The sequence below is a fragment of the Scyliorhinus torazame genome, chromosome 22 (genome assembly GCF_047496885.1).
Source record: "Scyliorhinus torazame isolate Kashiwa2021f chromosome 22, sScyTor2.1, whole genome shotgun sequence".
NCBI classification, from domain to species: domain Eukaryota; kingdom Metazoa; phylum Chordata; class Chondrichthyes; order Carcharhiniformes; family Scyliorhinidae; genus Scyliorhinus; species Scyliorhinus torazame.
In genome coordinates this window covers 85,596,149-85,622,396 of record NC_092728.1, presented here as the reverse complement: position 1 = coordinate 85,622,396, position 26,248 = coordinate 85,596,149, and the positions used below count along the sequence as shown (strand labels likewise).

At 44.7% G+C, this 26,248-nt stretch overlaps 1 protein-coding gene and 1 pseudogene across 1 annotated transcript in view; both read right to left on the bottom strand.

Annotated features, from left to right (window-relative positions):
• LOC140398859 (multivesicular body subunit 12B-like) overlaps positions 1 to 24,923 on the bottom strand; it is a 181,587-nt gene extending 156,664 nt beyond the window's left edge. Inside the window, exons 1-4 of the mRNA XM_072487800.1 lie at positions 24,872 to 24,923; positions 23,319 to 23,503; positions 10,384 to 10,480; positions 9,685 to 9,814 (exon numbers count right to left, since the gene is read on the bottom strand). Of these exons, the coding sequence (XP_072343901.1) occupies positions 9,685 to 9,814; positions 10,384 to 10,480; positions 23,319 to 23,503; positions 24,872 to 24,923 (464 nt within the window). The remainder of the gene's footprint in view (positions 1 to 9,684; positions 9,815 to 10,383; positions 10,481 to 23,318; positions 23,504 to 24,871) is intronic.
• On the bottom strand, positions 6,488 to 6,853 carry LOC140399392 (histone H2AX-like; annotated as a pseudogene).
• Positions 24,924 to 26,248: the final 1,325 nt, after the last annotated feature.

Genomic DNA, 26,248 nt, shown 5'->3' with positions numbered 1-26,248 from the left:
AAACAGAGTACCGGTAAAGGGTCACACCTGAAGCATTAACATTTCTCTTTCGGGTGCTGATTAACTTGTACATTTCCAACATTTTTATGAACTTAGCATGAAAGCAGAAAAGACTCGCATCTATTAAACTTTTCATGCTCTCAGGGCAGCGCAAAAGCACCTTACAATCAATCAAGCAATTTTGTGTTAGCTATGTGGAGAGGTTGAATAGACTCGGACTGTTTTCATTAGAAAGACAGAGGTTGAGTGGTGACCCGATAGAGGTTTACAAGATTATGAGGGATTGAGTGGATGGGCAGGCATTCGTCTCAGGGCGGAGGGGTCAGTCACCAGGGGGCACAGGTTTAAGGTCCGTGGGGCAAAGTTTAGAGGAGATGTGTGAGGCAAGTTTTTTTATGCAGAGGGTGGTGAGTGCATGGAACACGTTGCCAGGGGAGTTTGTGGAAGCAGATACATTAACGGTGTTCAAAAGGCATCTTGACAAACACATGGATAGGATGGGTATAGAGGGATACAGCACAAGGAAGTGCTACGGGTTTTTGGCAAAGGTTAGTATCATGACCATTACAGGCGTGGAGGGCCGAAAGGCCTGTTTTTGTGCTGTATTGTTCTTTGTTCTTTGAATGCAGTGGGTAGAACACACGACAGCCAATTTGCACACAGCAAACTCCCACAAATACCAATATGTCAGCAACCTTATAATCTTTTTTAATGATGTGATGTGAATTGAGGGGTAAATGTTAGCCTCGACACTGGGGCGATACCCCCGTGCGTTTCATCGTAATAGCAGCATGGGATCTTCCATGTCCACCTAAGTGGGCAGACAATTTCAGGTCATATCTGGAAGCCGATGTCTCCCAACAGTGCAGTACTGGAGCATCAGCACAGCATTGTGGGACTTGAACTCATAACCTTCTGACTCGAGGCGACAGCGTTGCCAACTGAGCCACAGCAGACACAATGTCACCGTGCTGCAGGAAAATCTGTTCTTGACCCAACTTCACAACCCCACCAAAACTCGGATTTGTGCACAATCCCACCCCATCAGTCCAGGAAACTAGAATTCTTAGAGCACTGATGCTGAAATTCGAGGAACATAAAAATACATCACTGATAGTCAACACATATTGTTGTTCAAAGTGTGTTCTAAATTCAGTTAAGTATTAATACCAATAACCTCCAGAAGGCTTCTATTAATCTTGCAAGCTTTTAACGGCAATTTGGAATAAAGAAATCAAAGATTTTTTTTATTTCAGTGGTTTTAATTATAATAGGCATTCATCTTCTTTAGCAATATAGTCTTGCAAAATATAGTGCAAAGAGAAACAATTACAACTAATCCTTTGTTTCAATTCCATGAGCACCATAAGTTTATTGATTCAGTGCTAACATTCTTTCTTCAAAAAACAGAAAAAATTATAATTTTGCAAAAAACAAAAACAAGTAATTACTGACTTTTACAATTTCCTATCACTAAAGAAACTGTTTTGGATCTTGTAATACATTGGTATTTTAATTTTTAATTATCTTACTCCACTCTTCAATTTTCTTGTGCTCACCTGGCTTGCAGCTTCTCCAACATCTCTTCCCCTATCCTAGTCTCATCACTATCTGTTGAGACTAATTGATTAACTTGAATAAAGTAGGCACAGGGAAAGCTGACAGTATTTAGCCAGTGGGCGGCCGATTTAACTTGTGTCACAGTATAAATGGGGAGGGGGGGGGGGGGGGGGGGGGAACAACAAAGAACAAAGAAAATTATAGCACAGGAACAGGCCCTTCGGCCCTCCCAGCCTGCGCCGATCCAGATCCTTTATCTAAAGCTCTCTTCGGTTTTCCAAGGATCTACTTCCTCTCTGTTCCCCGCCCGTTCATATATCTGTCCAGATACATCTTAAATGACGCTATCGTGCCTGCCTCTACCACCTCCGCTGGCAAAGCGTTCCAGGCACCCACCACCCTCTGCGTAAAAAGCTTTCCACGCACATCTCCCTTAAACTTTCCCCCTCTCACCTTGAAATCGTGACCCCTTGTAATCGACACCCCCACTCTTGGAAAAAGCTTGTTGCTATCCACCCTGTCCAAACCTCGCATAAATTTGTAGACCTCAATCAGGTCCCCCCTCAACCTCCGTCTTTCCAACGAAAACAATCCTAATCTACTCAACCTTTCGTCATAGCTAGCACCCTCCATACCAGGCAACATCCTGGTGAACCTCCTCTGCACCCTCTCTAAAGCATCCACATCCTTCTGGTAATGTGGCAACCAGAACTGCACGCAGTATTCCAAATGTGGCCTAACCAAAGTCTTATACAACTGTAACATGACCTGCCGACTCTTGTACTCAATACCCCGTCCGATGAAGGCAAGCATGCTGTATGCCTTCTTGACCACTCTATCGACCTGCGTTGCCACCTTCAGGGTACAATGGACCTGAACTCCCAGATCTCTCTGTACATCAATTTTCCCTAGGACTCTTCCATTGACCGTATAGACTCTTGAATTAGATATGACTCTTGAATTAGATCTTCCAAACTGCATCACCTCGCATTTGCCTGGATTGAACTCCATCTGCCATTTCTCTGCCCAACTCTCCAATCTATCTACATGCTGCTGTATTCTCTGACAGTCCTCCTCGCTATCTGCAACTCCACCAATCTTAGTATCATCTGCAAACTTGCTAATCAGACCACCTATACCTTCGTCCGGATCATTTATGTATATCACAAACAACAGTCTCCGAGCACGGATCCCTGTGGAACACCACTTGTCACCTTTCTCCATTTTGAGACACTCCCTTCCACCACTACTCTCTGTCTCCTGTTGCCCAGCCAGTTCTTTATCCATCTAGCTAGTACACCCTGAACCCCATACGACTTCACTTTTTCCATCAACCTGCCATGGGAAACTTTATCAAACGCCTTACTGAAGTCCATGTAGATGACATCTACAGCCCTTCCCTCATCAATTAACTTTGTCACTTCCTCAAAGAATTCTATTAGGTCGACCTTCCCTGCACAAAACCATGCTGCCCATCACTGATAAGTCTATTTTCTTCCAAATGTGAATAGATCCTATCCCTCAGTATCTTCTCCAACAGTTTGCCGACCACTGATGTCAAGCTCACAGGTCTATAATTCCCTGGATTATCCCTGCTACCCTTCTTAAACAAAGGGACAACATTAGCAATTCTTCAGTCCTCCGGGACTTCACCCGTGCTCAAGGATGCTGCAAAGATATCTGTTAAGGCCCCAGCTATTTCGTCCGCTTCCCTCAGTAACCTGGGATAGATCCCATCCGGACCTGGGGGCTTGTCCACCTTAATGCCTTTTAGAATACCCAAAACCTCCCCCTTCCTTATGCCGACTTGACCTAGAGTATTTAAACATCCATCCCTAGCCTCAACATCCGTCATGTCCCTCGCCTTGGTGAATACCGATGCAAAGTACTCATTAAGAATCTCACCCATTTCCTCTTGACTCCACGCATAAATTCCCTCTTTTGTCTTTGAGTGGGCCAATCCTTTCTCTAGTTACCCTCTTGCTCCTTATATACGAATAAAAGGCTTTGGGATTTTCCTTATCCCTGTTAGCCAAAGATATTTCATGACCCCTTTTAGCCCTCTTTATTGCGCGTTTGAGATTTGTCCTACTTTCCCGATATTCCTACAAAGCTTCATCAGTTTTAAGTCGCCTAGATCTTATGTATGCTTCCTTTTTCATCTTAGCTAGTCTCACAATTCCATCCGTCATCCATGGTTCCCAAATCTTGCCATTTCTATCCCTCATTTTCACAGGGACATGTCTGTCCTGCACTGTAATCAACCTTTCCTTAAAAAATTCCCACATTTCAAATGTGGATTTACCCTTAAACAGCTGCGCCCAATCCACATTCCCTAGCTCCTGCCGAATTTGTTATACTTGGCCTTTCCCCAATTTAACACTCTTCCTTTAGGACCACTCTCGTCTTTGTCCATGAGTATTCTAAAACTTACGGAATTGTGATCGCTATTCCCAAAGTAATCACCGACTGAAACTTCAACCACCTGGCCGGGATCATTCCCCAATACCAGATCCAGTATGGCCCCTTCCCGAGTTGGACTATTTACATACTGCTCTAAAAAACTCTCCTGGTGCTCCTTACAAATTCTGCTCCATCTACGCCTCCAACACTACATGAGTCCCATTCAATGTTGGGGAAGTTAAAATCTCCCATCACGACCACCCTATTGCTCCTACATTTTTCTATAATCTGTCCACATATTTGTACCTCTACTTCACGCTCGCTTTTGCGAGGCCTGTAGTAAAGTCCCAACAATGTTACTGCACCCTTCGTATTTCTTAGCTCTACCCATAGTGCCTCAGTGCTCGAATCCTCCATCGTGCCCTCCTTAATCATAGCTGTGATATCATCTCTGACCAGTAATCCAACTCCTCCACCCCTTTTACCTCCCTCTCTATCCCTCCTGAAGCATCTATACCCTGGGCTATTAGTTGCCCTTCCCTCAACCAAGTCTCAGTAATACCAATAACATCATGTTCCCAGGTACTAATCCAAACCCTAAATTCATCTGCCTTACCTGTTACACTTCTCGCATTGAAACAAATGCACCTCAGACCACCTGTCCCTTTGCATTCATCATCTCTTCCCTGTCTACTCTTCCCCTTAGTCACATTGAGTTTATTACCTAGTACCTTACTGGCTTTAGTTGCTGCCTCTTTCCTGACCTCTAACTTCCTAATCTGGTTCCCATCCACCTGCCACATTAGTTTAAAACCTCCCCAACAGTGTTAGCAAAAGCACCCCCTAGGACATTGGTTCCAGTCCTGCCCAAGTGTAGACCATCAGATTTGTAATGGACCCACCACCCCCAGAACCGGTTCCAATGTCCCAAAAATCTGAACCCCTCCCTCCTGCACCATCTCTCAAGCCACGTATTCATTCTGACTATTCTTGAATTTCTACTCTTACTGTCTTGTGGCACTGGTAGCAATCCTGAGATTACTACCTTTGAGGTCCTACTTTTTAAACTTATCTCCTAACTTCCTAAATTCAAGAGAAAGTATTCTGCAAAAAAAAGAGAACATTAATGGCAAGACTAATTTTTTTTATTTTTTTTTAAATTTAGACTGCCCAATTAATTTTTTCCAATTAAGGGGCAATTTAGCGTGGCCAATCCACCTACCTTGCACATCTTTGGGCTGTGGGGACAAAACCCACGCAAACACAGGGAGAACGTGCAAACTCCACACGGACAGTGACCCAGAGCCGGGATCAAACCTGGGACCTCGGCGCCATGAGACTGCAGTGCTACCACTGCATCACCGTGCTGCCCTATGGCGAGAATAATTTGTGACAGAATTGAATTGCATGTTTAAGGATCTCACTCGGGATTCTTTTCGCGAAAATCCAGTGAATTCTAGCAGAGGTTGAAAGGAAGAGACAGCCCTTCGGGATGGTTATAGTTCGAGCCTATTCAAAACATTGCCCCCCAGCCAGTGAGAGTGGAAAGCCAGATCGACTGGGCACCATGTCTTCAGACTGTGCTACAAGCAAGCTAACTATCATCCTCCAGGGCCAGACAAATAACTAAGACAAACACTCCCATTAGATCTTGCCAAAATGCAAATCAGCCCAGATGGTCAAATGGGCCAAAAGGTGCCTTCAACAGAAGTAAGATTTTGCAAGACAGGATAATTTATTTTGGGTTTTTTTGTTCCATGAAAGCAATTGGATTGTGTCTCAAACACCTTCAATGGGCACCAGAAGGCGAGCAAAATTTGCAGTCTGAAAACATTGCTCCATTTCACACAGGACTGAGTAGGGCAGCCAGTATATTTTGATTATAATTTCTAAATGAAGTTGGGAAACAAATATCAGCCGAGAGAGAAAAGTGCTAAATTTGTCTATAACTGAATAAAGAAGAAAAAGATTCTGTCCCTTTTTGACTATTAAAAGCAGCAAGATTTCAGTGTATGGTATCATTAAAAATTCCATGTGAATATTTTTGTGGCATCGGCTGCAGTTCCTCCTTCCTCCTCCTTTTCAAGTCAGGGTGTTGGAAAGCCTTTCACCATTAAACAAAGCCTAACTTTTTATTGTTATATTACAGACATTTGGAAAGGCATCTGAAGAAAGGAGATGAAAGGATGCCTAATTTATTGGGATTTTTTGTAAGAACTTGCTATTTTTTTTCAAATCGGTTCTATGTCGAGTTTAATTAATAAAACATTGGCCTGAATTAAATTGGAATGCAGGTTAATTAACCTATCATATTGTGAAAACCAGACATTTATTTACAGTCACACAGAGAAACTGGCTGCTTTAGATCGTATGAGGTTTTTGAGATGTACACAGGACACTATCACATAAATAATTGATATTTTTAGATTTCTGATCAATGCCAAGGAGTCGGTGATTAAGGTGATTATGATCATTTAATCATCTCAGTGGTACTAGAATGTGTGAATCCCCCCCCCCCCCCCCCTCAGGCATAAACCCTGCTGGGGTGCCCAGCCTTCTCGGGTAGCAGCACGGCCTGGATATTAGGCTGGACGCCGCCCTGGGCGATGGTCACCCCGCCCAGCAGCTTGTTAAGCTCCTCATCGTTGCGGATGGCGAGCTGTAGCTGGCGGTGGATGAAGCGGGTCTTCTTGTTGTCCAGGGCCGCGCTGCCGGCCAGCTCAAGGATCTCGACGGTCAGGTACTCCAGCACAGCGGCCAGGTAGACCGGCGACCGGCGCCCACTTGCTCGGCGTAGTGGCCCTTGCGCAGCAACCAGTGGATACAGCCGGCCTGGGAGGAGCGGGCCTTGGCGTGCACCTTCGCCTCCGGTTTTATCCCGACCTGACATCGTTCAGGGTTCAAATCAAAAGGGGGAATGCTACTGCTTTCAATCAGTGAGACAATGATCTGGAGATGTAGATTGATTGTACAACAGATTTGCTTCAGAGTGTTTAAAGTTAAAGGGCCAAAATATCTGCTGTTTTTAAACTGATTTTCTAATTCATAGGGATGGACAATTTTGTAAAATGGCTGTGCCTACACAGCTCACATTTCAAAAATTAAAAGTAAAGGAACTGAAATTTATTTTCTAAATTTAATTGCATCATGAAATGTTATACACCCTTTAATAGGCACAATGATAGGAGGGCAGGGGAAGGGATGAAATTGTTTTCTTGATTTGTGATTGGGAAAGTTTTTTTTTTTTTTTTTTAATTTACATTAATTGGTACAATTGCATTGGACAACATTTCACTCCACCTTGTTGCAAACCTGCAGAGGAGCTCCACTTTCCACTCAGACTAGTCCTAATTCCAGCTCGCATGCACAATCAAATGAGAATGCAAATGGGTGTGGGATTATAAACTGAGGCTCAAAGGCCACTCAGACAGTATGGATATCCGACTCCTCAACACATTTATTGAACAAATGGAGATTTCTGTGCACTACCCATATCAAATACAACAGGACAGTGAGGCTTAGCACTGCTGCCTCAGCACCAGGGACCCGGATTCAATTCTGGCCTTGGGTAACTGTCTGTGGGGTGTTTGCACGTTCTCCCCATTTACGTGTGGGTTTCCTTCGAGTGCCCCAGGCCAAAGATGCGGTTAGGTGGATTGGCCATACTAAATTGCCCCTTAAGTGTCCAGGGATGTGCAGGTTAGGTTACAGGGACAAGGTGGGGTAGTGGACCTGGGTAGAGTGCTTACTTCTGCACTGTAGGAGTTCTATAATATAGAATGGTTGACTAGTCACGATGAAAAATATTCCCATACATTCTTGGGTTAGGATTGCTTCATATGTTATGGTGTTTTGATAATCATTATAACGTTGTTTGAAGCTATCCTTAGGCTTGGTCACTATGCCCACAATTCAGATTTGGCTGCCCCCCCCTGTATAGGGATAAGATAAATGATTCAGCGACTGCTCAGAGATAACTCCTTCCATCTCATGGGCTTTCGAGAGATTAGACTTTGCAAGAGTTAAATTATCCTAATCTTTTCTCTGTAAAGGACTTAATTAAAAAAACACTTCTTTCTGCAAGATTACTGGACTCCAGTTAACAGGACTGGACTCCAGTTAATAGGAATGTCACTTTATTACTTTGTGTGTAAGCAAATCCGTGCTCAAACCGTACATACACTACATGCTCCTTTTTTTGCAGTAACCATTCCCTAATCTTTATAAAGCTATAATGTAATCAACAAAACCTTTGGCAATACATTTGTCAGGTTCTTAAACTGATCATGCACTAGCTCTTGCCAAAATACAAAAGCAACAAATAAAAGAATCAAAATTAAACAAAGCATTGAACTATTTAAAATGCAGATTACATAAATCAGAGAGAGAACACAAACAGAGAACAAATGATGCATGGAAATTAAATTTTAATAAAATAACTTGCAAGGCACACAAAGAAGAGGAAAATCTGTTTTCTGGCACAATCTGGGAATGGGAGATGTCGGTTCATCAAAGCCGGTTAACTGAGATACAAGGTAACTTCTGCATGTTCATCCAATGAGTGCGCCCCAGGATGATCACGTTGAGTGTTGAAGTCTTGTGAGGGTGAGCGAGTGCACGAATAGTGTGAGTGGCGCGTTCGAGGGGACGGTTCTGCGGAGCAGTGAAGGGCCCAGACGCGAGCAAGGACAGGCTGCCAATAACTATTACTGGCGAGTTTCACATCTCAAATCAAAAAACGGACCCAACCCCAGAATTCCGGTTAATAGAGAATTCAACTAGTAGAGTGCCAGATAATAGAAATTCTACTGTCATTAATAATGGATCTGAAAATGAATTAGAAAAAGATGCTGGGAATGTTCAGCAGGCCTATATAAAAAGAGGGAAACAGATTTAACATTTCAGGTCTGTGACCTTCCATCAGAGCCCTCCCTGTTGAAACATTTTGTTAAAGGTCACAGGCCTAACACGTTAACGGTTTCTCTCTCCACAGATGTTGCCAGAACTGCTGAGTGTTTCCAGCATTCTCGGTTTCTACTTCAGATTTCCAACATCTGCGGTATTTCGCTTTCATTCATTTTCAGCTCCAATACATCTATCATGCATCCATCATGCATCCACACACAGTACAATCTTGATAAATGCAATCTGTCACATTTTACAGTACTGAAATGGAGAAAATTAAAATTGCCGTAAAGCAGCACAATGATTTTAACGAGACCACACTTACATATTTTTGAATGTATGATTATCAAATTAAGATCACTTCCCGGCGGAGGATTCTTCTTCAGTGGAAGGATGCGAGGCCCCCAAGCGTGGAATCCTGGATCAACGATATGGCGGGGTTTATTAAGTTGGAGAGGGTGAAATTCGCCTCGAGGGGGTAGGTACAAGGGTTCTTCAGGCGTTGGCAACCATTCTTAGACTTCCTGGCAGAACGGTAGATATTGGTCAATGGGGGGGGGGGGGGGGGGTAATACTTTATTTATGTTTATTTACTCTGGGGGATCTGAGGGGGTGTATATATTTGCTATGTTGGCTCTGTGTTAAGTTGGGGTATTAATTTATTATTTTCGTACAGGGGGAGGGGGATATGGAGGGTTGTTTTTTGACTGTTTTGTATTTAACCCTGTTGGGTTGCTTTTTCATTTTGTTATTGATAGTCTGTGAAAACCTTAATAAAAATTATTTTTAAAAATTAAAAAAATTAAGATGACTTACCCAATGAAGGTATACTGAGGAGGAGCTTGCTTAGATTTGCCAAGAATTTTTACATCACAAATGGCAGCTTCAGTTGAGTCACGAGGAATGAATTTGATACACATCCGTCTCTTCCTGAAAGCTGGCTCTTCTATTTAAAAGATAACGTACAACTAGGTGCCTATTATCAAAATTGCTTTTAAGCGTGATTCATACCATGGCTTGAAAAATAGAAACGGCAGTTGTTTCACGCTTACCCCGATATATGTACATAATTGTATACCCCAAAAATAAATAACACAAGCACTCAAATTTGTTACACAATGCATTATAGGTTATGAAATAGGGCAACGATTGCACCAATTAAGGAAGAGTGTAACTATTTCTCACCTGAGGTTTTTATACTTCTGTTATTCTTGTCAAAGTGACTCCAACCATATAGCAGGCAGGACTGACTTTCTTTTTTACTACATGTATATTTTTGTGAAGAACTTAATTTGCAACTTAATCTGCTCTGAGCAAGACACTGTACCAGAGTCGGAGAGGAGTGGTTTAATTCCGGGTGTGAGAAAACATAATTTACAACTACTGTTGTGCTTTAACAACCGTGAAATAAGGGATGAACTTTTCCTAATTCAAAACTTGAAAGCTACATGCCTTTATCTGATAAAATCCAATACTGCTTAACCATGTCTGCAGCACGTAAAACCCATAACTTACGTGTATCCACGGTTTCCTGAATAGGAATAAAGCCCACCGGTAAAGTATCCTTTAAATCGATCAGCTTCATATCCACAAGCACATTCCCTAAATGGCTCTTTAAAAGCCACAAGAGAGGGAGAAAAAAAATAAGGTGCATGCTACAATGTTCTGGATAGCCTGTGTCATAACATTCCATTATTTCTCTGACACAGAAACAAATAAACCTCCATCTACCAAGCAAACACTAGAAAATCAATTGGACGTTCCATAAAAGTTTCCCGAACAAAACCAATGAGAAAACAGTGTGGTTCCTGTCATAAACAAATGTGCAGTAATAAGCCTGTCACCTGGGTTAGTAGCGATTCACACTTCTCGCAACTGGGTAAGAACATGAACATTTACACAAATATGGTTCAATGGAAATGTCTTTCCATTCCCTCTATAATTTTCCTTTTTAGATTCATACTATTGTTGCTTTCTTTTAAACTTCTTACCTTTATATAACATCAACATCCACCAGGCGCACGATGGTTCAAATATTTCTGCAGGTGCAACCAATTCTACAAGTTCTACCAGGTAAATTAGCCAAAGAGATGGGATTGAGAAGCTTTTTAAAAAAAACATTGGAGAAGTGGAGAATGTTCTTAAAAGCAAGGCTGATGTCATAGAAGGCTTTAGTTGGTGGTGCAAAGAGCGGGAAAGGCCCAATCAGCTGGAGGAGCCTTCACAGATATGGTGGGAGAAGGCCAACTCAGGACTTATATAAAATATGGTAACTCAAGGGCAATCAAATGATGTGATGGACATCACCAGTATTGTTGTCCAAGTGGCATAGGCAACCATGATCTTCCAGACTTTGCAACCATTGCAACAGTGGGTGAGCATTGTTGAAATTCTGGTTTAACAAGCGTTTAATGCTCCCATTAATCTAACGCTTCTTCATGGAAAGCATGTCCAAAGAAACTCCATTTATCTGCATTTGATGTTACTCAAGAACTCTCGTTCTTCCAGCCGCATTCAGTACATCTTTGTTAGATTTTTTTCTTCAACTAGCTTACCATTAAGGGTCCTCCATAAGCACAACATTTCTTTTCTTCCTTGCTTATGTCAGAAGCGTACATGTGAGCAAATCTTATGTCAGAGGTTGACCAAAGGTTTAGTTGCAAAGTACATATTAGGGAGAGTGGTGGGGCCGGAGAGGGCAGGAGGGATTGGAGCTAATGCAGATCAGCAAGTACAGGGGTGATGTGGGAGCAGGGTTGGGATACAGACAGCCAAATTTTACGTCAGCTGAAGGTGGAACGGATGGATAAAAATTCGAGTCCCAAGGTACCTGGCGTCGATCAAGGTTTCAGCAGCAATTAGACGACGGTCACGGAAGAGAAGCTCGAGCCATGTAGTACAGGATAAATTAACACCAGTTGTGTGAAAATTCTTGGGGATGGAGGTCAGGGATGGAATGGAATTTCAAACCGACTGCTCAATGGAACCCAGGCAAGTGGACAGTTAAAATGCCCCAGATTACATAACTGCTATAAAGACACCACTTCAGACTTTAACAGATGCTTAGAGACAGGCAGCTAGGCACCCACACAAGTGAGCAGTCTGCTAATTCACATAAGCTAATCAGATTTCCATAACACAAATCGGGCCCAGACAGTGATTTTAATTTTCAGCCTGAGCAGCGAGCCGTGAAGAGGATCTGGAAGTTAATACTGCAAGTTTTTTTTTAAAACTTTCCATTCTACGGCCACTCCTTGCTCAGATCCCACAGGAATGCTGAGGTTTTCCCTGTCCCACATTTCCAGTACAACCCCCACCAGATCCTGTTACCCACATCTACACAAGTCCAAGAGCCACCTAACTTTCCACAGGATGACAGCCAATTTTCCACAGGATGACAGCCAATGGGCGAGTGAGTAGCTAACTGAAACCAGTTGAGCCCTGTCGGCAATCCAGTGGCTTTAAAACTCTGCCCTTAAGAATTGCTAACTTGAGCATTTGGAAAAGTAACGGTTAAATCAAGGACTGCTGCAACCTGGTTGCCAAAATGCTAATCCACATCTTTATCAGTTTTTCCACTCTTCAATGCTTTCCATCCTCCATGCAGAACGCCATGGCCTACATCCTCACTCTCATTACTCGCTGCCCCTGCCAGGTTCCATCAGCTTTGTGTGCTTTGGCACATTGTCCTTGCTTTCAAACACCCTCCAAGGTCATGTGTCATGATATGTCAGTGAACTCTTGAAGCTGCACACAACTGCTATTTCTAGTGTCTGCTCTAATATTGACAGTCATTCTTTCAGTCAAGATTTTTGTAAATCCCTCCACACCTTGCCATCGCCTTGCCTGCTTTAAAAAAGGCCATCTTATGAAGTTTCTTCATTCACATTTTTGCTCCAGCAACTTAAGATTTTTTCCTCTCCTGGCCAAGACCCAACTTCTTTATTCCACCCTGAACCATTTTTTTGTATCCAACAGATATGTAACCTACTATTATTACACAAATGATAAAGAATGATCTGATTTTGCATTCCTGTACTATTATTCTTTGCTACTGCAGGCTTTGCACTGTGGTGCAATTTGGATATTGGCTTATCAAGCCTGAACAAAGTATTAATTGCACTTTAATCAGAAAACCAGCAAAACGTAAGCATTTGTGTGGTTCTGACTAAAGTAAGAAGTTAATCAAAAATATGTGAGCCAATGTAAATACAAAAACAATATTAAAACACTTTTAAATGGTGTTGGAGAGGTATGCTGTTGAGGAGGTTCCACTGATAATAGAAATACTTGAACGTTCAGAAATGACTACCTGTAAAAAGGACAAAGCCATCAAAAAGGTCCAGTAATGGTCATACCACTAACAACTGTTGAACAGTCAACGCACCCCAGTCCGGTACCAGGTCTGGCATTTTTGCTGCTCAGTTTGTTCAAGGTTTCATTTAAACAGATGTGTGGCCTCATTATACCTTCAGGGAAATTTAGGTAAAACCTCACTGAATCAAAAAAGAATTCTCACTCCAAGTCAGTTACGCTGGTGACTACGGTAGGAATGCTACCCTAAATTAAATAAAAGCATTCCCGCATGTCAACCTTCAAACACTAATTTCTAACACAAACTTACTAGAATTACTATCTGGTTGAGCAGATTACAAGTTCATAAAAAGCACAACTATTGAGGAGTTTGATGAACATGAAATTGATGTCCTTCTTCGACAACATTTGAAGTTAAATAGCCTTTTTAAAAACAAGTCCAAGCTGCTTCGCAGACATTATGGTAAGCGAACAAAACTTTGGAAGAAGTGGTGGATTTTAAAAAGGTTTTACAGGAAGGGAAGGAGGGGAGGAGACGGGGGCGGTTGGGGGAATTTGAGAGTGTAGAGCTTAGTTAGCTGAAGGTAGTGCGGGAGAAGGATGGAACTGAATGGTTTTTGGGTTTGGGAGGTGGGAAGAGGTTTGCATGGCTGAAGGAGTCTGCAGAGATAGGGATAGGTGAGTCAAAGAATAGATTTACGCCGGGGAGGAGAATTTTAAATTGGGAGGTGGTTTTGGGAAATCCAGGAGCCACTGTGGGCGGTGGGTGAGCAGAACTAGGCAAAGAACAGGATATAGAGAGCAGAGTATTCAATGGCCTGATGTTTAGAGAAGATGAAGAATAAGATGCCAACTAAGAGAATACTGATGTGGAGATGCCGGCGTTGGACTGAGGTGAGCACAGTAAGAAGTCTTACAACACCAGGTTAAAGTCCAACAGGTTTGTTTCAAACACTAGCTTTCGGAGCACTGCTCCTTCCTCAGGTGAATCCTGAGAATACTGGAATAGTCAGGCCTGAGGATACGGAGAAATGTTCCAGCAGCAAATGAGCACAAGTAATGGCAGAGACAGGCAATATTCGACGAGTGAAAGCAGCCAGTTTGTGGATGATTAAGGGTCAGAAACTCAGCTGAAAATTTGAAGCACCTACATCTTCATAATCACTTACACAGTAAATGTTTAACAGGCAATGGTAATGAGCATACAACTGATGGAAATTTGCAATAAGGACTTCCGGTTGCGGCTATGCCTTGGTAGGTCGCACGGTCGGCAGCTCCCGCCGATAATGGACTTTTGGGCCCTTTTAAGGAGCTCCAGCGGCATTTGGACGACGATTCCCGGTGTGGGAAGGAAATAGTGAGGGTCCCCCAGCACTGTATGGAGTGGACCAGGAGGGGGGCGGTCAAAAAGTGTTCTTTAGAGAAGAGAGGAGAACTGGCGCGAAAAAACAAGATGGCGGCGGCGTGGGCCCAGTGGTCTCGGGAGCAGCAGGAGTTTTTGAAAAGCTGCTTTGCCCCTATGAAGGCGTCGATCGAAAGGTTGGTGGAGACCCAGAAGATGCAGGGGATGGCGATTAAGGAGGTGCAGCAGAAGGCCTCTGAGAACGAGGACGAGATTCTGGGCCTGGCAGTCAGAGTGGAAGTGCACGAGGCGCTGCACAAAAAATGGCAGGAGAAGCTGGAGGACCTGGAGAAAGGTCGAGGCAGAACCTGCGGATTCTGGGTCTCCCTGAAGGCGTGGAGGGGTCGGATGCTTGGGCGTATGTTGCCACGAAGCTGAGTACACTGATGGGCGCCGGGGCCTTCCCGAGGCCCCTGGAGCTGGATGGGGCGCACAGTTGCTTGGTCGGGGGAGGGTGGGGTTGGGGGGGGGGGGGGGGGGGGGGGGGGAGAACGGGACTGGGTTGCTGCTGTGCTGATTGAGGGGGAAATCGATGGTACAAGGGAGAGTCGGGGCGTGGAGACTCCGTCTGGGGGACTGGAGGGTGGGGGTGGCGCTGGCACGTGGCTGGCCTAAAAAAGATGGCTAGTTGGCCGGGTGGGGGCCCGATCCGGCTGATCACATGGAACGTGAGATGCCTGAATGGGCCGGTCAAGAGGGCCCGGGTGTTCTCGCACTAAAGGGGCTGAAGGCAGACAGACGTAGCCATGCTACAGGAAACACACCTGAAGATTGCGGATCAAACCAGGCTGAGGAAGGGATGGGTGGGGCAGGTTTTTCACTCGGGGCTGGATGCGAAGAACAGGGGATTACAATCTTGGTGAATAGGCGGGTGGCATTTGAGGCGGTGGGTATTGTGGCGGACAAGGGGGGGGCGTTATGTTATGGTAAGTGGCAGGCTGCAGGGGGCCCGGGTGGTGCTTGTGAATGTGTATGCACCGAACTGGGACGATGCGGGGTTCATGAAGCGGATGCTGAGTCGGATTCCGGATCTGGAGTCAGGTAGTTTGGTAATGGGGGGGGGACTTTAATACGGTCCTGGACCCAACTCTGGACCGGTCTAGGTCGAGGTCGGGTAAGCGGCCGGCAGCGGCCAAGATCCTGAGGGGGTTCATGGATCAGATGGGGGGAGTGGATCTGTGGAGATTTGCCAGACCAAGGGCGAGGGAGTTTTCCTTCTTCTCCCATGTACACAAGGCTTACTCGCGGATAGATTTTTTCGTGCTAAGCAGGGCGCTGATCTCGAGGGTGGAGGGGACGGAGTATTCGGCCATTGCGATCTCGGACCATGCCCCGCACTGGATGGGGGAGGAGAGAGGCCCACGCCCGCTGTGGCGAATGGACGTGGGACTGCTGGCGGACGAGGTGGTCTCTGGGCGAGTCCGGAGGTGCATCCAAAGATATGTGGGAGATAATGGGGAGGTGTCGATGAGTGTGGTCTGTGAGTGTGCGCTGAAGGCAATGTTCAGGGGGGAGTTAATCGCAATCAGGGCCCACAGGGAAAAGAGGGAGAGGACGGAGAGGGAGAGATTGGTGGGGGAGATACTGAGGGTAGATAGGAGGTATGCGGAATCACCCGAGGAGGGGCTGCTGAAGGAGCGCCAGAGCCTCCAAACGGAGTTTGACTTGCTAACCACGGGGAGGGCTGAGGCCCAGTTGAGGAAGGTACAGGGAGCAGTGCATGAGTATGGGTAGAAGGCAAGTCGGATGCTGGCGCATCAGCTGCGGAAGAGGGAGGCGGCTAGGGAGATTGGGGGAATTAGAGATGGGGGGGGGAACACGGTGCGGAGTCCAGCTAAAATAAACAAGGTCTTTAAGGACTTCTATGGTAAACTGTATGAAGTCAGAACCCCCAGAGGGTGGGGAGGGGATGAGGCAGTTCCTGGACCAACTGATGTTCCCAAAGGTGGAGGAAGGGCGGATAGAGGGACTGGGTGCCCCGATTGGGATGGAGGAGCTAGTTAAGGGGTTGGGGAGTATGCAGGCGCGCAAGGCCCCGGGGCCGGATTGGTTCCCCGTAGTGTTCTATAGGAAATTCTCGGAGGTGTTGGGCCCGCTGTTGTTGAGAACTTTTAACGAGGCTAAGGAAAAGGGTATCATCCTTCCCCCGACGATGTCGGAGGCTCTGATCTCGCTTATCCTCAAGCGTGATAAGGACCCGCTGCAATGAGGCTCCAATAGGCCGATTTCACTCCTTAATGTGGATGCCAAGCTGTTGGCCAAGATCTTGGCCACTAGGATTGAGGATTGTGTCCCGGGAGTGATTCATGAGGATCAGATGGGATTTGTGAAGGGCAGGCAGCTGAATACGAATGTGCGGACACTCCTGAATGTGACCATGATGCCCTCGGAGGGTGGGGACGCAGAAGTGGTAGTAGCAATGGACGCGGAGAAGGCCTTCGATCGGGTGGAATGGGAGTACCTCTGGGAGGTGTTAGGCAGATTTGGATTTGGGGAGGAATTCATAGGGTGGGTCAAATTGTTGTACCAGGCCCCAGTAGCGAGTGTGTCGACGAACCGGCTGCGGTCAGGGTACTTTAGGTTATATCGTGGAATGAGGCAGGGGTGCCCTTTGTCCCCCCTGCTGTTTGCCTTGGCGATTGAGCCGCTGGCCATAGCGTTGAGGGAGTCCAGAAACTGGAGGGGGTTGTTTCGGGGGGGGGGGGGAGAGCACCGTGTTTCGCTGTATGCGGATGATCTGCTTCTGTATAGTGCGGATCCGGTGGAGGGGATGGGGGAGGTCATGCAGGTTCTTAGGGATTTTGGAGACTTTTCGGGATACAAGCTAAACGTGGGAAAAAGCGAGCTTTTTGTGGTGCATGCGAGGGGCCAGGAAAAGAGGTTGGGGAGCTACCGCTCAAGATGGTGGAGAGGAGCTTTTGGTACTTGGGACTGTTTTTGAAGCGCAGTCGAGGGGGGGGGGGGGGGGGGGGGGCGTTGGCGCTGCCGAACCTGTGTAGCTATTACTGGGCAGCGAATGTGTCGATGATTCGGAAATGGGGAATGGAGGGAGAGGGTGCGGCGTGGAAACAGTTGGAGGCGGCGTCCTGTATAGATACTAGTTTGGGGGTACTGGTGACGGCACCGTTGCCGCTTCCGCTGATGCGGTATACCACGAGCCCGGTGGTGGCGACGACACTGAGGATTTGGGGGCAGTGGAGACGGCATAGGGGGAAGGTAGGGGCCTCAGTTTGGACCCCGATACGGAACAACCACAGGTTTGTTCCAGGTAGGATAAACGATGGGGTTCCTAGGCTGGCACAGGGCGGGAATCAGAAGGATGGGGGATTTGTTTATCGATGGGACTTTTGCCAATCTGAGGGCGCTGGAGGAGAAATTTGGGCTACCCCCGGGAATACCTTTAGGTACATGCAGGTTTGGGCATTTGTGAAAAAACAGGTGGGGGAATTTCCGCTGCTGCCTGCCCGGACAATACAGGACAGGGTGGTCTCGGGGGTATGGGTGGGGGATGGCAATGTATCAGACATATACCAGGAGCTGCGGGAAGCGGAGGAGGCCTTGGTGGAAGAACTGAAGGGCAAGTGGGAGGAGGAGCTGGATGAGGGCTTGTGGGCTGACGCCCTGGGCAGGGTCAATTCCTCCTCATCTCGCGCCAGGCTTAGCCTGATTCAGTTTAAAGTGGTGCACCGGACGCATATGACAAGGGCGAGAATGAGTAGGTTTTTTGGGGTAGAGGACAGGTGCGTGAGGTGTTCAGGGAGCCCATCAAACCATGTCCATATGTTCTGGACATGCCCGGCACTTATGGAATTTTTGGAAATGAAAATGAAATGAAAATCACTTATTGTCACAAGTAGACTTCAAACAAAGTTCCTGTGAAAAGCCTCTAGTCGCCACATTCCAGCGCCTGTTCGGGGAGGCTGGTACGGGAAGAGCTTTGCAAGGCTATGTCCAAGGTCTTGGACAGTCGGGTGAAACCGAGCTGGGGGATAGCGATATTTGGGGTATCGGACAATCCGGGAGTGCAGGAGTCGAAAGAGGCCAGAGTCCTGGCCTTTGCCTCCTTGGTAGCCCGGAGAAGGCTCTTGTTAATGTGGAAGGACGGGAAACCCCCAAGCGTGGAGGCTTGGGTCAATGACATGACGGGGTTTCTCAGGTTGGAGAAGATAAAGTTTGCCTTGCGAGGGTCTGAGCAGGGGTTCTCCAGGCGGTGGCAACCGTTCCTTGACTTTCTCGCGGAGCATTAGGTGGAGGTCAGCAGCAGCAGCCACCCAGGAGTAGGGGGGGCGGGGGGGGGGGGGGGTCTAATTTTATTTGTAAGGGGCGGATGCCCTACTTTGCTTTGTTTTTGTTTATTAAATGCTTAGTTGATGAGGGGGTTAAGTTGTTTTGTTGGCACAGTGTTTTGCCTTCTTTGCATTATATTTTCTATTGTAGTGTTTTGTAAAACATTATGGAAAAATCTTGAATAAAAACATTTTTAAAAAATAAGAAATTTGCAGTAAGAACTTAACTCTCTAACTGCAAATGAATACTGAACCTGCAAGTGAATGCCTCGAAATACATTTGAACTAGCAGAGAGAAAACAATTTAGTATCTTTACTGCAACAATATTTATTTAAAAACCCACCGATGCTGTTCCATCCTTCCCATGCCATACCCATCCAACCCCTTTCATCTCTCATATCATCCCCATCCCACCCTTCTTCCTATCTCACCCCCATCCAATGCCATCCTTCTCATGATATAACCACCCCACTCCTTTCATTTCATCCTCATCTCACCACTTCTTCCCATGATCATCACAATCCTCCATTCCATCCCACCCACTTAACCCAAGGGGAGGTGGCAACATCATGTTATTGTCACTGGACTAATAATTCAGCATTTGGAAAACAGATAGTTTTACGGGATTTATATTTGTATTGGTAAACATTCGAAATAAGTACAGTTTTAAGTGGGTTTAAATTAAGATTCCCGTGTAAGAAAATGTAAAACCTATTGTTACATTCATGATGGAGAAAGGCGTTTGTATGTGTGGGGGTTTGCTCAATTCAAACTGCTTCTGTTGTGCTTAGAAGGGGTTACGGCCGGAAAAGTAAATAATCTAACAGAAGCATGTGACTGTGCTTAGCAACTGGGAGGCCTTTGGAGGTGAAAAGGCTTTCTAAATTTAGTTTCAGCTGAATTTGTTTGCAGTTGGAGATAGGACACAGGGGAGTGAACATCTCTCAACTCGAACTGGAGAAGACAAGCTGAAAGGTCAAGGGGGCGACAAAGAGGCAAATACAGTCCAGATAGCCAGGGAATTGGGACAGAAAGAATGTCTTAAGACTGAAGATAAGAGAACTGAGACCAAGGTATTGTTCAGGGGAATTCAAGAAAAAGCAGACAAAGTGTTGTGAGTGAAAGAGACAGCTGCAGTAACCAGAGTTAATGGGAAAGCAGACTTCAGCAGTAAATCAAAGGTTTGATGCCCATTTAATGGAGTTGGTACAACAGTCAAGACAAAGAAATCCTGAAGGGGAAGTTGTAAACCTCAGATGCTGGATTCTTTGTTAAAAGTGGAACTGAAGCTTTGTTTGAAAGAGTCATTTGGTTTCAGAATGCAAACCGATGATGGAAAACACTATTGTGAAAGAAGATTTTAACATGTGTTTTTGGGAAGAATGGAGTTTGGAAACTCCCAATCACCTAGGGGGATTTTGAGGAAAAATCCACAGACATTCTCTTGGGTTCAGAGTGGAGAGTGTTTATGACCACAGACAACTTGTGTGTTTGAAGAGACATTGTGTGTTAATGAGACCATTGTATCTTAATATGTACTCTGTAATCCATGTTAATCTTAAAATCTGAGTGTATTCGTTCAGATAAAAGAGGGGAATAAAAGAGTATTGTATCATAATCCAACTTTATATGTTGAATAAATGTTTTTTTTCTTATTGTTGAAACTAATTTGTGGTCCTGTGAAATTGTTCCTCCACATTTGCTAAAAAAAAAAAGTAAATGATCGTCTTTTGATCCAGGGTTCCATTCTGGGACCTTCCCGTCTATAAATCACACCAACTGAGATTGTAACACTAGGGACCCAGGGAAATGTCCTGGGAACCTGGATTCGAATCCCACCATGGCTGATGTTGGAATTTGAACTCAATTAAAAACCTGGAATTAAAAAAAGTCTAATGATGACCATGAAACTATTGTAGATTGTCACAAAAACTCACCTGTTTCACGAGGGAAGCATCTGCCTACATGTAACTCCAAACCTACCACTCCGTTCAAGGCATCTAGGGATGGGCTACAAGTGGTGGGCTTGTCAGCAACTAAAAATTACGAAATAATACAATAATTCCCAGCCTCATCTGTCATTCAATATCTCCCATGCATTCCCCTTTCCATAGCACCCCTCTTCCTCCCATGCCTCCATCCCATGACATTTCCTCTTCCCTTCCCCTCCGCTCCATCCCCATGTCATCTCCCCCTTGCAGATTGTTTTATGTCTGGTGAGGTGGTTTTGAAAATCTCTTGTTCTGTACTGTTGGAGAACAGTTGGCTAATTAGTAAAACTTTACTGTAACATTCAGTTACTGAATATACCCAGGTACTGCCCCCCGGATAAACTCAACAGGCACTTCTCTTAAACTGACCATTCCATTCCACCGGCCAACAGTCAGACAGACAAAAACTCCAAATTATTATTCTAGATTAATTTTCATTTTAGATATTTAAAACTTGATTGAAATCGTTTAATAACTATTTATGTATTGAACTGAAAATACAGCGAGACATGTGGAAGGGATTACAGGACTACATACCACAATTTACACATGAACATGAGACTTGGAACAACGGGTTTGTTTTTCAGCTTCATACAGGTGTGCATGATCTAGAAGCACCAATAAAAATTAATGATAATTACTCTTTCACATAAAGGAGAATGTTCCGCATGACAGGGCAGCACGGCAGCACAGTGGTTAGCACAGTTGCTTCACAGGTCCAGGGTCCCAGGTTCGATTCCCGGCTGGATCACTGTCTGTGCAGCCTCTGCGCGTTCTCCCTGTCTCTGCGTGGGTTTCCTCCGGGTGCTCCGGTTTCCTCCCACAGTCCAAAGATGTGTGGGTTAGGTGGATTGGCCATGCCAAATTGCCCTTAGTGTCCAAAAAATGTGAAGTAGGGGTCACTGGGTAAGGGGGATAGGGTAGATACGTGGGCTTCAGTAGGATGCTCTTTTTAAGAGCCGGTGCAGACTCGATGGGCCGAATTGCCTCCTTCTGCACTGTAAATTCTATGAATTCTATGATCTACGATTAGATTTTCGTTGGAGTTGTAGCTCTTCAGCCAAGAACTTGCCTTGCTCTCATCCCTGCTCTTCTCAGAAGATATTATTGAAAACAACAGATGCAGTTGAACATTGAGACAAAAAGACAGATTTTGACATTCACTCCAGTTCTATTAGCTTTTAATTGCGCAGAGAGTTGGGTTATTGTACTGCGTTTGAAGTTAAGCCAGTCATTGGAGAAACACACTGCACCAGCTCCAACATGCTTTTGCCTCTAGGGCACACAATGCAGGGTTACTCCCACATTTCTCAATGCTGCAAGATCCCAATCTGAATCATGATGGGAGGCCAGACAGTTCCCCAGGGAAAAGAACAATGTTACAAAGAGAGAGAAAAGAAATCGGAGGACTAGCCAAGATCATCCTTTTTTTCCAGTGAAGCATTAGCTATGACCTGACAGCAAACTCACTGTCCAGCCTTTCAGATGAGTAGCAAATAAAGAGAGGGAACTTTTTGACTTAGATTAACTGTTTTTTACAATCTTTAACATTACCACAGTGGTACATATGTCTTGTTAAATCAAGCTTTACTACCCCTCTTAAATTTTTAAGAACTTTGGGCAGCACGGTAGCACAAGTGGACAGCACTGTGGCTTCACAGCTCCAGGGTCCCAGGTTCGATTCCCTGCTGGGTCACTGTCTGTGCAGAGTCTGCACGTTCTCCCCGTGTCTGTGTGGGTTTCCTCCGGGTGCTCTGGTTTCTTCCCACAATCCAAAGATGTGCAGCTTTGGTGGATTGGCCATGATAAATTGCCCTTAGTGACCAAAAGGGTTGGGTGGGGGGTTTATTGGATTACGGGGATAGGGTGGAAGTGGGGGCTTAAGTGGATCGGTGTAGACTCGATGGGCCGAATGGCCTCCTTCTGCACTGTATGTTCTATGTTCTATTTGAGTCACTCCCCAACAAATAGGCATTTTTTGAGGCCTCGATATTTAACCTAGTACGTTCACAAAAGACATTCAAAATCCTCATATCCATCTCACAGAACCCATGCTGTGACTTTTATGGTAGAATTGCTGTACCAAGCCAAGAGCACAAAGCCTCTTTTAACACCACATTTCAATGTACAAAAGATAATATAAAAAGAATTCTGCAGCATATTTTACCGACTGAAATTTGAAGCTACACCAATAAATGTATGTGAACTACAACTTGCAAAGCAAATTCAGTTGAGCAGTGATTTCATATTTTGACCCTCATTCTGATAAATTGAATTTAACAAAGTATTACAAGAAATCCTACCATCTTGTTGAAACCACTATATTCGCGATAAGTGCTCCTAAATTGGTTGCTGAAATGTACTCTAATACATTATACAGGGTCTTCCATTTTTCAAAACCAAAACTGATTACTATAAAAAAAAACACAAGCACGAGGTCATTGATTTGAACTTACATTCTCCTTCGAAAATGATCTCGTAAAACAGAGATATCTAGTGACCTTGGATTTAAATAAGCCGTCCTTCCAGAGGTCAGCATCCAAACCATCTGCCGTTTGCGAAATCTGCGAAAACAGGACAGCATGTGCAAATGTGAGGTGGAATAGAGCTAATTCATGTACAGTGAGTTTTGCTCCTTTCCCTAATTAACACCGACTGTACTAGTGCAACATCTCATTAGATTATTCCATCAGGTACCGCACAAAAGTATTTACAAAAATACTTCGAAAATACAGTCTCCAAGGATACAACTATCTAAAGATACATTGCAAATGATCTTGATAAGAAATCTGCAAGTTTTAAACCATTGTGCGCAAGCAGGATGGAGGGTGCTGGGTAATAGTGGAAGAAACAATTATCATATACTTAAGATTCAAGCCATGCCAGGGAATGCTTATGTTGCGTTATGTTGACAACTTATGAAAACAACACAGAAGAAAATAACAAGGCGTGTGAAAAAATGGTTTTGCCTCTGACTATTGTTAAGTGGCCAGCCTCCAAAGCACATTTTACACAATTGACAATGGTAGTTTCAATTCACACGCTCGGTTTGCTCATTTTGAAATAGAGCAGCTGTAAAACGGGAAATCTGAATTTTCAGTTATATTGCAATTAACACTGCCCACTACTAAAATGAAGCTACAACATGCAACCTCTTTATTCTGGGGAGGGTAGAGGGGGTGCTAAATTTGGTATAAAATTAGAATTAGGCAATAGTCATTAGTTAATATACACAGCAGAATTATTCGTATTTACAAAAACAAAAAAAACATAGATCATTTGTGGGACAATTTATTTTGCCCATTGTGTCAGTATCGGCTGAAACAGAACTATCCGGTCAAATCCCATTTTCTAGCTCCTGGTCCATAGTCTTGTAGATTACAGCATTTCAAGTGAATATCAAAGTATATTTTTTTAAAATGAGGAGTGTTTCTACCTTTAGCCTGACTTCCAGAACGCGACTACATTCTGAATGAAAACATTTCAAAACTCCCATCTAATCTTTCTACCAATTACTTTAAAGCTATGCCCCTGGTTATTGACCTCTCTACTAACAGCAATAAGTCCTCCCCATCTGCTCTATCCAGGCCCCCAATTTGTATATACCTCAATTAAATCTCCCCTCAGCCTTCTCTGTCCAAAGGGAATAACAACTTCAGCTTATCAAATTTTTCCTCATAATAATTAAAATGAATGGCGTGCTATGGAGCTCAACTATCTAACAAACTGGTTTCAAGGTAGTCTCTAACTGCCTCAATTTCAGGCTTACTTCACTGATAGTTAATGTTAAGCCCACATTAAGTGGAGTTCTTGGGGCAAAGGGGGGACAAAAGAAACACAGACACAGGTAAATCTCACAAAATGTATTCCTCAACATTGTGAATCTGTCACACAAACTGGAGAGAGCAATTTATTATCAAGTAGAAAAGCCATTTATTATCTCCTGCAAAAGCATTTTAACTGTGTTTATGTGCTACTCTACTCTTCAAAACAGCTTACTTTCACACACCCTCAGGGGTCTCAATCTCTGGTGCATGTACCCCCAAGGGTACACACGACATCTCTAGGGGGTACATAGGAGAAATTGTCGAATGGTGAATTTAAAGTCTAATGGGAACATTTGACCATTTTTTTTTCTTCATTTAAAAAAAATAATTGGTGTATGTTTGTGCGTGCGTATATGCGAATGCATGCGTGAGAAGAAGCAAAATGTTTGGATGCTTCCTGGTAAATGTTTGCTCTGTCTGCTGTGAATTTATTTTTTCCCAAAGCAAGCCTGTTTCATGTAGACAAGGGTAGGCTGTTGGCTTTGTCCTGGGAGACAGGTCTCTGTGCCATGTGGTTGCCAGTGACCCTTCAGCCTGCTCTTTTGACCCTCCTGTTACAGGTCAGAGATCTCCATGGAGGACTCATTCTCTTCCAAAATACTTGGAGCCAAGAGGATCACCTGGAGCTCAATTACTAGGGGGCATAGGTTTAAGGTGAGAGGGGCAAGGTTTAGAGTAGATGTACGAGGCAAGTTTTTTACGCAGAGGGTAGTGGGTGCCTGGAACTCGCTACCGGAGGAGGTAGTGGAAGCAGGGACGATAGGGACATTTAAGGGGCATCATGACAAATATATGAATAGGATGGGAATAGAAGGATACGGACCCAGGAAGTGTAGAAGATTGTAGTTTAGTCGGGCAGCATGGTCGGCACGGGCTTGGAGGGCCGAAGGGCCTGTTCCTGTGCTGTACATTTCTTTGTTCTTTGTTCTTTGGAGCAACTGACAGTCTGGAAGGACAAAAACCATCACATGCACTTAACTGGCCTTCTGTCTGGAGAAACAAAACAGTCCATTGACAGCCGGCCTCCTAGCTGGAGATGGACTAACGGGGCCTGGAGGAGCAGGGGGACTAACGGAGCCTGGAGGAGCAGGGGGACTAACGGGACCTGGAGGAGCAGGGGGACAATTGCTCCAGTTCACTGACCTCAACAATCAATCAGGAGCTCCAGGAAACCCATGTGACTCTGGGCTGGCTTCTCTGGGGGAGAAGAACGCCATTCACTCACATGGGGAGTTTGTGGGATCCAAAAGGAGCCTTGTACTTGCGGGATCCTGTCAGTGCTGAGCAGTGTAAAGAGTTAGGTAGAGCCGGCGAGGCAAGTCAGCTCCTGGTACGATGTGGTGTGGAACAGGAATGGCTGAAAACTTCACCCAAAAAAGGGAGGAAATTCAGAGTTTACAAACATTTTATAAATGTGCCAACTGATATCACAGAATCAGAACAGCTACACATTATTTCACACTCCATGTTTTCCGAGTAGGCAGATTGATACGGTGGATTTGGAATCATTGCTTTTCGTATTTTATATATATATATACACACACACATGACCTGAGTTT